We start from the raw sequence: 13,736 nt of genomic DNA on the forward strand, positions 1-13,736 counted from the left end.
TCAAACATGTGGAGGTAGGCTGCTTTTCCTGCTGCGTGCGGTGCTTATTCACTGATGGTGTTTTGCAGCCATCAGATAGTGTGGGGTTTTTCCCTGCTATTAAACACTCATCAAGAAAACACATCGTCACTGTTGAGACCTTTGGGCTTTTGTGTATGGGGCAGAGACAGGAGGCTGAAGGCTTTCTGTGCCTAGAAGGGATCACCAAAAAGCAGTGTGGTTTATTCCTGGTGCTGCCTCAGGTCTGTGTGGTGCTGCTGCCCTGCACAGCAGCTGCAGAGCTCGGTGGAAAATAGTGTTGCTTGCCTCATCAGCACAGAGCTTTCAGGAGCCGGGTTGCCAAGAAAGCAAATCCAGTGTGTTGTAATTGCTTTCAGGAAGGTGTTTTGTGTTTGGGAGGCTGGCTTGCCTGAGGGGTGGGATTTTTCTTCTTGGACTCTTTACCCATTTGCAGGGTGAGGTGTAAGGAGGCATCAGTGCTTGTCCTTTCCTTGGCCTCCCTGCTCAATTGGTGTTCGTGGCATGGTGTTTTCTGGCACTTGGAGATCTCTTGGGGAAGTGTCTTTCAAATGAGTGCGTGCCATGTTTCTTTGTGTGCTTTTCCAACCCACAGTGAATACCAGCAGAACAAGGGATCAACGTGTCACATCTGTGCCACCAAAATTAAAGCAGTGATGTAGGGAAAGCAGCACCTCGGGGTGAGGTGGCTGCTGGCAGTGAGCTCAGTGCATAGCAAAGGAAAGCATCTCCTTTCTTGGCCTCCAGCAGGCCGTGCTCAGCTTTCATTCCTGTGTGTGTGTTGGGAACTTATCTCTGGCATTTGGAATCAGAAGGGGACGAGGGAGCAGCCATAACATGCCAGCACAAAGCTGCAGCCCGTGCATGCAGTGATGTTTCAAGTGGCCATGAGAGCCTTGCCTAGGAAGGCTGAGGGGCCTCGCAGAGCTGCCTCCCTAACTCAGCGCTGGAATCCAGCATGAAGAGCAGCTGCCTAACAGGAAATAATTAATGCTCACACTCATTTCTTTAATTGTATCACCTTCAGAAATGGAAATCGTTGGTTGCTCTGGCTGTCCCACCTGGTTTGCTGGTGGTCCCTCACTGTGCCATTGCCACACTGGCCTCGTGCTGGGGGCTGGCTTCTGCGCTCCACCAGCATTAGAGAAGGCCTGGAAAGGATGTAGGTTCCCTGCAGCTCTTGCCATCTCTGGATATTGTAAATCAGTTTTAAGATCCCATCCAAGCTGATGTTTTGCACCTAGCTTGCCAGCTTGGGGGACACAAAGACAGCTGCTCACTGCTGCACAATGTGATAGGAAGCAGCAGTCGTGCCATGAATGCCAGCAGAGCTGACAGCTCTTCACAGGACAGGATGTGATATCTTTGTGCTGATTCTGGCATGCTAAAACCTTTCCTTTGCTTTTTCTTCATCCAGCAAGCTTACAGAATGCATTGTGTGTTTGGGGTTGAAAATGCTGCAAGCTGAGCGAAGTGGGCCAGGGAGGCAATGCTTTATTTCCAGCTTTGAAGCTTCTAAAGCTTTGGGACAGCCTAGTAGTCCTGGTGGTTTTTTCTGTCTCCGGGAACATCATCTCTTAAATTGTTTCCAACTGTTGGATTAGTGGGAGCAGTAGGTGGGAATGGTGACATTTTGGGGAGGGGAAGGCTGAGATGAAGCAGCTTTGGTGTCATGCTGCTCAGTTCCTGTGAGCTCAGTGGTGCTGGGTTTGCAGGCACCTGAAATGGGGGATCGCTGCCCCCAGCCCTGCTGCACTGCTGCTGAGACCTGCTGAAGCTGTGTGCCTCTGCCCCAGGTTGCAGCTGTGCTGACATGGGGAAATCCTGTCTCTCACTGCTCCCCTCAAGGCCGTGCATCCTATAGGTGAGCTGGCCCTTCCTGTGCTGTCTCCCTGAACGAGCCCTGTGCCTTGCAGAGAACAATGTCCTCTGGCAGGATGTGCCTTTGGGTGCCTGTCACCTCTGTGTGTCACTCCTGCAGTCCCATCCCCCGCTTATAAATGCTCTTCCAGGGCACTGACTCATTCACCCTTTACTGAAACGTGTTTAAAGGAGGAAGGAAGAAGAGAGCAGTGACTGCTGTGTGCTGTGCAGCCTGCTCACAGAAGCATTGTCATCCCCCCACCATAGCGGGGAATGCTCCAGCCCTGCTCTGCACTGGCTGTGGAAGTGGCCACGATGCTCCTGTGGGCACCTCTCTTGGCTGTCAGATACCTGCTTTAGGGTCCTGTGCCACTCAGGTCCTTTTAAGAACACTTATAAATGACTCAGGTCCTTTTAAGAACACTTGTAAACCAGTGCAGGAACTGATCTATTTTTCTTCTGCTTTTCTTCTTCTTCTGCTTTTCTTGGCTTCACCAGTAGAAGAGCAATGAGCATTTTTTAGGAACAATTATGGTTGCTTGGTTTTTGGGTGGTGGCTGTTGGGTATTTTGATGGAGCTGGTGTATGAATGTAAGGCGACATGTTATGCTCTAAGGTTGGACCAAATCTCACTTCAGAGAGGAGTCCTTTGTCTAGGTGAGAGCTTTCTTCAAAGTAATTAGCAGTGTGAAGGAACTGGCAGATTCCTGCTTTGAGCCATGTAGTAAAGAAGATGCTGAGCCATGGGCTGGGGTCCGTTTCTGCCTGGTTTGTCAGCCTCTGAAAGGAACGGAGACTACTGAAGTGCTTTTTACTTCTGTTAGAAAGATAGCGAGACTTAGGAGCAGAGAGCCTGGTGAGACAGGAACAGGTGAGCACAGAGCAGGGAGCAGCTGGCTGGTGGATGGAGGTTTGTCATCTCGGGTGGGTGGAAGCAGCAGTGCTCCCTGTGCTGTGTCAGGTTTCTCAGCGGCCGTTTGCTCTGGCTGGGCAGCCAGGAGCCTGCATGTGATCTGGGGCTATTTTTGTGCATTCACTTTGCCCTCTTTCCTGCAGGGGATCTCCAGCAGCACCTGCAGGCCATGTTCATACTGCTCCGCCCAGAAGACAACATCAGACTGGTAGGCTGGCTTTTTGCTTATCTGTTCTCCTGAATATAAAAGTTAAGTTTCTCTGGACAAATACACCTGTGTAACTCATGGAGCAGCTGTGTGTGTGTTCCAGTGGTTTCATCATCAGATCTTGGGAGTCTTCACTGCAACCACAAGGAGAAAAAAGCAGCTGGTTGTAAAAGACCCACCTAATTGATTGTGCAGTGAGATAAACTGTATGCATAGCAGGCTGCCTTTGTCTGAGCCAAGTGCTGAGTAGTTTTATGCTCAGAAAGTTCTGTAGCAATTGTCAGAGAAGCTGGGTGAATTAACGTGGTGTCCTATTTAATGTCAGCAGTAGGTGTCTCTGACCAGCATGAATTCCTGTCCTTCCATGTCAGTTCAGTTGGATTCCTCACTATGCTCTATAACTGCTTGCATCTGAAGAGGCTGTGGCTTATGAGCAATGAACATTCAGGATCCCCATGTAGCTATGCAGCCATGCTGATCCCTATCGTTCTGGTTTGTTTTTTCTGGGGGGGGGAGGCTGTTGAAAATACCTTGTTACTGTTTATAACATTGATGTGCATTAAAGATCGCCAGCAGCTGGAAAAGAGGAGTGAGGAATCCTTGTGGGATATGTTGAAGTGCTCTGCAAGGTCAGGCACAGTGGCAGTGTGTCTGCATCACTCATCACTTAGTAGCTTCAAGTGCCTTTCCCTGTGTTGCATTGGTGCATCCTAGCAATGTGTGCCCAAAGCAGCGTTGCCATCCTCAGAAGTGTTATTCTGGCACCTCTGGTTTGTGGAATCCTCCTGAGCTGGGCTGATCCTATGAGGATGGCTAGAAAATAGCCAAGATTGCGACAGAATGCTTCAACTGTTAAAAACAGCTGTGGAAAAGAATTTGCTGTGAGCAGATTGAGGGACCTGCTCCCCAGCACACCTTGCTGTCTTGAAAATGCCGGTGAAAGTGATGGGAATGGATGGGGGGGTTCTCAGAGCCTTTCAGAATCCCAGCCAGGGTTAGAACCTTGGAAGCTATTGAACAAGTCATTGTTCAGCAATATCAGTGGCTACATTGTGTGATTTGGGACAAATTAGCCTTAACAGCTGAATAAGGACTTTGTGGGCTGAGACATAAACCCTTTTGTTCACAGCTACATTTGGAATGCTGAAATCTTGCGTGAGGTTAAGTTCGATAGTCTACTTGAATTTAATTGATTCTTGACGAACGAAGGGTGTGCAGAGCTGCTATGGACTGTCTCATAAAATAGTGGATACAAATGAGATTCGAAATATAAACAGTACTGAGAGAAATGCATTCTCTTCTTATGTTGGCTGCTGTCACTCCGAGGGCAGACTTCACAGCTCAGAGGGCAGCAGAGAAATCTAATCCTCTAAAAACCTGCACTTATATTTTGGAACAGCTCTTGTTTCTGTTGGAGCTGTTGGCAGAGCTTTGTAGCTTTCAGTGAGCAGAATCAGGAATGGTATGAGTGTAAATGCAGTGGGAAGCAGGAAAATGAGCTGGAAGTGTGCGAACTGATTTGAAGAGTGGGGTGCTGTGCATTTCTGTGTGTTTTATTATTAAAGAAGACTTCAGAAGACTTGAGCACGTTTTTTGGTCTTCAAATCAAATATCCCAGTGAGAAATGCATTCCTGTATGAAACACCTGTTATCTTGTAGCATAAAAAAAGAGGAAAGGTCAGTGTGAGCTGCTGTCTTGGAAGGTGCAGTTTGTGAGGGCTGATAAAACACCACATTGTAGTGCTGATGAAACAAGAATGTGGCAGAAGATAAGGTTGGCTTGTGGGTAGGTGAGCCTAAAGCTAGGAAAAACATTGCTGGTCCTGGAAGGACTACAGAGGACTTCTGGTTCAAGAAAACAAAACTGAGGAGAAAGAACCTTCTCTCTCATTGCAGCCCCTGGAGCTAGGCTGTCCTGCAGAGATTGATTGGGATTTCAGCATCTTCATTTGAAAGGTATCAGACCATTTAGTTACTTGGTGCACACCTACTGTTGGATGAGAGTAAGAGCCAGTGCTTAATGAAAAGGCTGCTCACCAATCTGTCATCTGCTGGGCATTCAAACCTTTCTTGTAACTTTGGAGCTTGACTGTTTTATTATTCCAGGAAATTTAGCAGAAAGGATTATCTGCTTTGTTAATGGTTCTTCTCTTTGTGGGGAGGGTGTGAACTGGATGTAGAGAGCCGCAACAAGCCATGCCCAGCTTGTCTTAATTGGCCTCTGAAAATTCCACCCCAGGGCTGGGAGCTGTGTGACCTTTGGCCGATGTTTGTCTTGCCCTGTTCTAAAGGGTCTTGCATTGAAACCACATTTCTAATTACTGCTAGCCAAATTGGTTTAGCACAGTGAGTTAGCTTATGTTAATCCTTGAGCAGCAGAACAGAGCTCTGTGTGGGTGCCCTGGGCACAGGGCAGTGTTGGCTGCCTGCTCCTGTTGTGGGCAAGTCTTGGTTTGGATCTTCATAGGTGTGATAACTGACCACCAGCGCCTCGGTGGCTGCTTACTGCTCCAGGTGGAAGAGCACCTTTGTGTTACTGCACGTGGTTAGTTGTACAGACAGCAGAACTCGCACCTTGAAGGCCTGACCTCTTTGACTCTCCGTGTGACTCAAGGCACAAGAAGGACAATAAGGCTGGTTTTAGCATGTCTTATCCTTAAGAGATGGAGGTGGAGCACGGTCTGACTGTACAGAGCACATCTGTCCACTGGCGTTGGCGGAGCTTGTTAGCTTTTGGTCCAAGAGAACAAGCCTAGAAAGTGCAGCTAGCACTGCCTGCTGCCTGCACTTGCTGCTGCACCTGGCACCGGGGCTGCTGCCACACGCTGTCATAAACTTTATGGTGGGATCTGCCGCGTCCCGAGGCTGAGAATGCTGACATGAGATTTGGGATGGTAGCAGTGGGGTCTTGAGGAGTTCAGGCTCTATTTGCAGAGGGTGTAGAACACAGCTTTGAGCTGAGCTGTTCTAACAAGAGGAATTCAGCAGTGGGTCCCTGGCAGCAGGCAGGTGCCAGCCCACAGCTCGGGGCATAGCTGGGACACACCACGTCCTGCTCAGCCACGTCAGCTCTCTGCAGACCCCGCTCAAAGTTCAAGAAGCAGCTTAGCAAAAAGATAAACACTGAAGCCAGACAGTGTCTTGAGGTTGGGTTAGGCTGTCCAAAGTTAAGATGCATAATTAAGACATTTCCTTTCTAGAGATGTCATAGTTTCTCTTGTTGGGACCCTGTGACTAAAATAATTACAGACAGCTCAGAACAGAGTCCAAGAAGTATTGCAAGTAAGCATAGCATGCTGTGAGTGTGGATAGCAAAGCTGGGCTCCTCAGCAGTGTGTCTGCAGGGAGATGTGCTCAGCCCACTGCGGCTCTCGCTGCCTTTTGGCTTCTAGAGGAGCAGCCTCTTATGGGCACAGCCCCATAACTCAGAAATCTTTTCCTGCCAGGTGTGCAGTGGTGAGATCTAGCAGTTCCCTCATTATAGAGGAGAAAAGCTCAGAGGGCCAGCAGGAAGCCATGCATCAGTCAGTCTAGCTGTCTGCCTGGGAAGCAGAGAGCATGTGATACAGACACGCTCTGGTTCACCAAATGTGCACGAGGGTCCCCACACTGGGGCTGCTTCTTGCTCACAGCCTTGGTGGGACACAGCAGGCTAATGGCCAGGTGTGCTGAAAGCACAGAAACATCCCACTTATTCAGGAGAGCACTGTGAGAAGGGGAATCATTTGCTTCTCCCTCTTCTGCTGACCTCCCAGCTGAGAATCAGGCTGGCTGGCCTCATGCATTACATCACTGCTTTTCTGGCTCTCGCTCAGTGTGGCAGGGTGGCTTGTGAAGGTAACAGTGTGCATCTTGCTGGCTCTGCTGCTGATGTTTCTTCTTCATTTCCCCAGGCTGTAAGACTGGAAAGCACTTACCAGAACCGCACTAGATACATGGTGGTTGTATCTACCAATGGCAGACAGGACACGGAGGAGAGCATCGTGCTGGGGATGGATTTCTCTTCTAATGACAGGTACCCACGTTGTCCGGGTGGGGAAGTCTTTGTTCACCCATGTGTTGAATAAAGTTTAGCAATCGCTGTCTGGTGTCTGTGCTTTCTGGGGACTGTTTCAGATTTTCCAGCCTGATGCCTTTCTCTAGAACCAGAGTTCCTCTTTTGCTTTTTGTAAAGAGGTAGAAAATAGGAGCAAAAGAGCTCAGGTCAGCATTTCCTCCACGCCTCAGGCTTGTGTGAGTACCCTACACTGAAGTGCCCTAAGTGGCCTTTGAAAAGTAAGGTCCCAAAGCTCTGTGTCTGCACACTGGGCACAGGGAGGACTTGCAGCAAACCAAAAAGCTGCAGTTTGAGAAGTTGGGCATCAGGGTTCAGGAGAGCAGCGTTGACTATCAGACAGCACCGTGCCAGGGTCATGGGAGCCTGGGCCTGATGGGAATGTCAGGGTTGCTGATGGCACAACTTCTCCCCAAGCATTAGCATGTCATCGGGGTTTAGTGCTTTTGCTTCCTTCATTTTAATTGCCACTGACCTCTCCAAGGGTTGGGGAATGTAAGTGGGAAGCAGCAGCTTCAGGCATAGATGGGGACACTGCTCTCTTTGAAGAGGGCACGGGGGGCATGGAGCTCTTTAAAGAAGTTAGAATAAATAATGGTCTATGTGAGGAGTTTTTAAATGTAACAAGAAAGAAGATATTCAAAACATTCTGGAAGTTTTAATACAGATGCTTTTTTTTTTTTTCTAGCTCTGACTTTAAGCACAGAAATGAATCTCACTGCTGACCCTAGCTGCTAGAAATTACTTTCGGGTTGTTAGCAGGGTCACTGGAAAACCTTTTAGAACAGTCTGGCTAAAAGGAGATTTTGCAAGCAGCTTGCTGATGGTGACAGCCATGCTTAATTTCAAGTGGTTGGATTTGGATGCTTTGCTCAAGTGATGCCTACTGAAGAGAGAGAGCAGTCCCAGGCTGTGCGTGCACATACAGCTACGGCTCAGGGATGCTCTTATGGCAGTGCAAGAATAACTTGTCCTTGCACAGGTTGCTGTGAGTGTGGAGCCCGCTATTGGCTGGGATGTACCAGCACTGCCACCTTTGATAACTGAGAGCTCACTGGCATTCAGTCTTTAATAACATAGAGAGGTGGTTTTAGCTGTCTCCTAGAGTTACTCAGGTTCTGGATGGTCACTCTGATACACCCTCCCCTAGCCCACTTGCTATTTATAATTCCATATAGACTTGTTGCTATGGGCTCTGATAAGTGGTTGCTGAACAGTATCACTAAAAATACCCCGGCCACCTTGGGAAGCCTTTTAAAAACATATCTTTCCATGAGCTCATCTCATGTTGTCAACAGAAATAGCTGCATGCTGCAGTGTCTCCTTGTGCCGGCCGTGCGTTTCTGGGGCTTTGCATCCGCTGACCCATGGAAGCCTCAGGTCTTGCCTTTTTCCCCTTCTTCTCAAGGGCTAGCAGGTCTGGTAGGCTTGGTGGAAATCTGAGGGCAGCTAGAGCAAAGCATAGGAACAGGAGACAAGTGAATCTGGCCCTTCTTGAAATGATGCCTTTGTTATGGAGCAGTCTTAGAGCTCTGCGAGGCCGAGCTTTCTGGTCAGACTGCCTGCTGTGGGTTGTGCTGGGGTTCCCCTGCCCTTGTTTTTTTTCCATCACTTAACTTCTGCTTTTTCATTGGCCTTCTGCTCAGCCTTGTAGAAAGCAGGTGACTGGAGGCAGAGAGCTCTGAGCAGCTGAGAGAGGAGTGGGCTTGCCAAGAGGTGTCTGCTCAACCACAGGGCTGGGAGAGGGTATGGGACAGGAGTCAGCAGGAGGTGGCAAACTGCAATTGCTGACCTGCCCTGCTGACAGTCACCCAGCCATTGCACTGACCCCAGTTCCTAGCAGCTGTGGCTGGGGGACAAACAAGGAAACAAAGCCGTGCATTGCAAAACCAGAAGTAGAACCAAACCTGCTGGAGCCTAGGAGGGACTAATCTGTAACGAAAGCCTTGAGCTGACCCAAGGCTGAGCCCCTCTCACCTTCTGTGCAGAGCTTGCTGCTTCTCAGTCCTGTTCTGGTGTATGTTGACCCTTAGAGCTTGCTTCAGAGAATACTTCTGTACCCTGTGTCTGGGTAATAATCCTTGCCAGGCACCTCTGCAAAGCAACACTGGCTCTGAAGCAACAGTGGGATCTTTTTTCTTTTTCTCCCAAATAAGCACAAACCTGCAACCATTGCAGTGAAAATAGGATAACAGTGCTGCAGTAAATGTCTTGACCTTTTTTTCTTTTTTTTTTTTCCCCCTACAGTAGCACTTGTACAATGGGTTTGGTGCTGCCACTGTGGAGTGACACCTTGATCCACCTGGATGGCGATGGGTGAGTGCCTTTGTACTTCTGGCAGAGGGTCTCTGTGTGCAGCACGGTCCATGGAGGAGGGTTCAAATGACTTCAGAGCTTCAGCAGATCCAGCAGGCCTTCTGCTGTTGACCTGTGCCGGGTTAGTAGACCTAAAGACCCTGAATCACAGCGTCTGTGACAGGGAGCACCAATAATTGACTTATCTGTGCATAAACACGCACTGAGACAGTGGCTCATGTGTGTGTTTAAGCTGGAGTAAAGGAGCTTTCACTGGCGAGTGGGTGTGTAGTGAAAGCTCCTTAAAGGGATCCTATTATGTGTTCCTCCACCACGCTTGCAGCAGGCAGCGTTCTGCTGAACATGAAGTAAGAATGATGTGTCTCTGCCAAGTAGACGCCTGACTGGCAGGCTCCTGTTTGTGCCAGTTACAAAAGCTGTCCAGTATAGCACTTGGAATGACTTTTCTTTCCTTGGTAGCTGCCCCAGGATCACTTTAGCTGCGCTCTGTTGTTCCCAGCTGTGGCACTGAATTTGAGTTGCCAAGGTAAACAGCACAGCACTGTCCCACTGCCTTAGCTTTGTTCCTGAAGAGCAACTGCTTAAAAAAAAAAAAAATCACCCTAGTGCTTTTAGTTTGCTATTTTGATCTGTTTTCTAGCTGAGCTCAGCAGTCTGCATAGGACCAGTCCTTCACAGCTGTAGCCTGCTGCAAACCCTGTGCTGTAACTGGAAAGCTGCTTTTGGGACACGTTTTTACTGTGCCTCTTTTCTCCACAGCGGGTTCAGTGTATCCACGGATAACAGGGTGCACATATTCAAGCCGGTGTCTGTGCAGGCGATGTGGTAAGCACTCACTGTAATCAGTCCCAGCCATCCTTTTTCCAGGGTGTTTTGGCTTCTTGGACTTTTAAGCAGCAGGTGCTGCTTTGCATTAGTGGTACCCTGAGACCTATTCTACAGCCAGCATTCCCCTTCAGAGATGGGGAAAGAGGGCTGATGCCAGAGGACAAAAGCTGCTCACACCAGGGCACAGCAGTGAGCTGCTAACAGTGCTGGAGCTGCGCCTTGGTCTCAGCTGGGGGCAGGAGGAATAGGGTCGTTTTCTTTGCAAAGCACTGCTGCTTTGGATCCCTCCAAATCGGAGTTTGTTACTGATAGGAGCACACATTTGAAGTATTTTATCTGTCATAAACCAAGAAATGCCCTCTGTACGTATTTTGGAAGTTTCCCTCTTCAGTGAGGCATAATCACTGTGATGGCGAGAAGGAAAGAGAAGCTGCCTACATTCTTCTTTCCTTTTAGGGTGGTTCATGTAAGAATGTAGTGGCCATTAAAGTATTTCTGGCTCAAGCTGCTTTGCATTGCAGAAATACATCCCCTGCCAGAGTGTCAAGCGACTGTGTCACCCCAGTGGTTTTGACCTGGATCCTTCTGATCACAGTCGAAGATTTAAAATGAGCTAAAAATAGGAGAGGGGGATTTGTTTCCCAGCAGCAGCTGAAGAAACTTGTAACATCCCTCGTGCAGAGAGGAGGGAGGGCAGGCAGGCCCTTAAACACCTCTGTGAAGTCAAGCCCTAAACCCTTGGCTGTGCAGCTTTCTGCGTGCAGTTCCCATCTGCCCTGACCCTGCACAGGAGGATCTGTCAGAGCACCCTGTATCAGGGACACTTGTGTGCACTGTACTCTGCTGCAGGCAGTTGCACCATGTTTTGGGGCCTCTGCCCTTTGAATTGTGGCCACCTTTGCTGCTACCTGGACAAGAGGAATATGCCTTGGTATGCTTCAGTGAAGTGTGCAATGATCTACACCCTGTCTAGACAGCACCAGAAGCTGCTGCACGCAGCACTGGGCTCTGTACCAACTGATGGGACACGAGTAGCATCCTGGATTTGGCAGCTGCTTTGTGCTCTGTGCCATCCTGGTAATCCTGCAAGTATTTTTCCCTTTCTAGGTCTGCTCTGCAGAGTTTACATAAGGCATGTGAGGTGGCACGAAGCAACAATTACTACCCAGGGAGCCTCTTCCTCACGTGGGTCAGTTACTATGAGAGCCACATCAACTCTGACCAGTCCTCTGTCAATGAGTGGAATGCTATGCAAGATGTGCAGTCCCACCGGCCCGACTCGCCCGCCCTCTTCACAGACGTGTGAGTTGGTTTGGCTCTGCTGAGCTGAGCTGTTTGGCTGTCAAGGAGGAGCCCTGTTTCCACAGAGTTTACTCTTAACTAGATCCTAATGAGGAGAGAGTTCCTGCTGGGGGTAATAAATGCAACCCTGGTTAGGTAAACACCAGTGCTGGAAGTTTTGCCCTCCTGGGACTGCCTTACATCTCCTCCAGCCTCTGTTTCCATTCTGTTTGTTTACCTTTGGCTTTAGGCTCTCAGATCTTTGCGTGGTAAGTCTTGTATTACTGCAGTAAGAGAAGGTGTGGTGTAATCTGGTACCCGGGCCTTCCTGTTTGCTAGTTTGTACTCTGATTTACAGGCCTGGTGCCTTCCAGAACCAACAGGTTTCTCTGGACTTTGTTCTTACGCCAGAGTGTGTCTAAGCACATGGAACAACGTGGTCCTTTTTCCTTACTCAGTTCTTTCAGCTGTGAAGTATTGAGGTATGGACCTGTGAGGCTGAAGCTCTAGAGAATGGGGACAAACAACAGTACCAGTCTCTGGAGAGCTCTGTAAGTGTGGAACAGGACCCAGTGTGCCTCCAGCTAAATGCTTGGGCATCTGCTGATGTCCAAAACAGCAGCTAAAGTAGACGTGCAGTCAGTTTGGAAAGGCAAAATTTGCAGCCTGTGTCAATACACGAAGGGTTACAACCCCTGTAATAAGTAATTGCTGATGATACTGATGGCATATAACTTTAAAGTACTCTGTGACCAGATGTGATGCCAAGCTTGAGGGCTTCATTGCCTGCTTTGTAGAAGAAATAATTTCATGAACTCCAGCTGCTTTCCCACTGTAATAGTGCTGTAGGTTGATTTGTGCTCACAGAGATCTCATTTTGTTGGAGTTCAGCGAGTGAATAATAATGCTGAGGCAGTTATTCAGCTGTGAATAGGTCTTCACACTTGATTGTTTTTTAATATACAAGGAAAACGCCTGAAAAGTTCTGGCAGGCTTTCAGATTCATACTGTCTTGCAGCTTTTCCTCTGTAAACTTTGGGTAGCCCCTTCTTTCCCCATTGGCAGCAATTGAATCGTCTCCTGGCGACACCTGGACAGCATTCTCTTATCTGAGTCCTGGAATAATGCTTGAGGTTGAGGAAACTGGCAGCTTGTCTGATTTCTATTCACAAACCACTGGTTGGCCACTTGTAAAGCAAAGTGTCTGCGGTTGCCATCCTGGCAGCTTTGCAGAGGAACAGAAAGGTGGTGGGAGATGTGACTGCTGGGCCCCTTCTGAGATGATGATGGCTGAGACAGCTCTGTACTGCTGCTCTGTTGCAACTTCCCCTGGTGTTAGCCAGGCTATTTTTGCAGCTGGTGATAAGGCCCCTGGCAGCAGAGGCTGGAGGAATGCACAGAGGCTTAGCTGCACTCTCCTCTCCATGTAAGGAGCTTTGGAGCTGTTACCTTTCCAAGAAAGGTAGGGAGAGGCTGAGATATTGCTCCAGAGAGTATAATGCAGCCTTCCCAATTTAAATTTTACCAAATACCAGAGGTTCTGTGGATGACTGCAATGGATTAGGAGCGTTCAGTTGGTCCCTCTTGTACAACTGGGAACATAAACTGGGCTTTACAGTCACTTGAATTCCCTTCAGCTGAAGATGTGTTTAGACAAAGTAGCGAGGCTGAACAGTACCAGCTCTAAAATCACCACCAATCCAGTTCCTTTCCCACCCAGTGACTGTGTTGCTCTCTTCTGATAGCCCAACGGAGCGGGAGCGCACGGAACGGCTCATTAAGACCAAGCTGAGAGAGATCATGATGCAGAAAGATCTGGAGAACATCACATCAAAAGAGGTGAGCAGTGAGGGAGCAGCAGTGCGAATTGAGAGAGTTCTTTGTGCCATGGAGAAAGGCCAAAAGAAAAAAAACAACTCACATGGTGTCTTTGTGTTCCTCCACCCCACCCAGATACGCACGGAGCTGGAGATGCAGATGGTGTGCAACCTGCGGGAGTTCAAAGAGTTCATTGACAATGAAATGATAGTGATCCTGGGGCAGATGGACAGCCCCACTCAGATATTTGATCATGTCTTTTTGGTGAGTGTGAGAGGGGCATCCAAAGAGTTACAGCTGTAAACACACCTAACCCTTCTCACGCTGCCTTGGTTGAAGCAAGGGATAGAGAGGAGCTTCAGGGGCCTTTAAAAGAGGGTTTGGCTGATCCTGAGGTCAGCATACGCTGAAGCAAGACAAGACAGCAGTGCTGTTGA

The 13,736-nt window shown here is 48.8% G+C and overlaps 1 protein-coding gene across 3 annotated transcripts in view; it reads left to right on the forward strand.

Annotated features, from left to right (window-relative positions):
• SSH2 (slingshot protein phosphatase 2) overlaps positions 1 to 13,736 on the forward strand; it is a 72,066-nt gene that overhangs the window by 42,731 nt on the left and 15,599 nt on the right. For all 3 annotated transcript variants that reach the window (XM_052688632.1, XM_052688634.1, XM_052688633.1), the window contains 7 exons: positions 2,938 to 3,002; positions 6,896 to 7,017; positions 9,304 to 9,372; positions 10,132 to 10,197; positions 11,308 to 11,502; positions 13,227 to 13,320; positions 13,435 to 13,563. In XM_052688632.1, coding sequence (XP_052544592.1) covers positions 2,938 to 3,002; positions 6,896 to 7,017; positions 9,304 to 9,372; positions 10,132 to 10,197; positions 11,308 to 11,502; positions 13,227 to 13,320; positions 13,435 to 13,563 — 740 coding nt within the window. The remainder of the gene's footprint in view (positions 1 to 2,937; positions 3,003 to 6,895; positions 7,018 to 9,303; positions 9,373 to 10,131; positions 10,198 to 11,307; positions 11,503 to 13,226; positions 13,321 to 13,434; positions 13,564 to 13,736) is intronic.

This window comes from Tympanuchus pallidicinctus, unplaced genomic scaffold, assembly GCF_026119805.1.
Source record: "Tympanuchus pallidicinctus isolate F22 unplaced genomic scaffold, pur_lepc_1.0 scaffold24, whole genome shotgun sequence".
NCBI classification, from domain to species: Eukaryota; Metazoa; Chordata; class Aves; order Galliformes; family Phasianidae; genus Tympanuchus; species Tympanuchus pallidicinctus.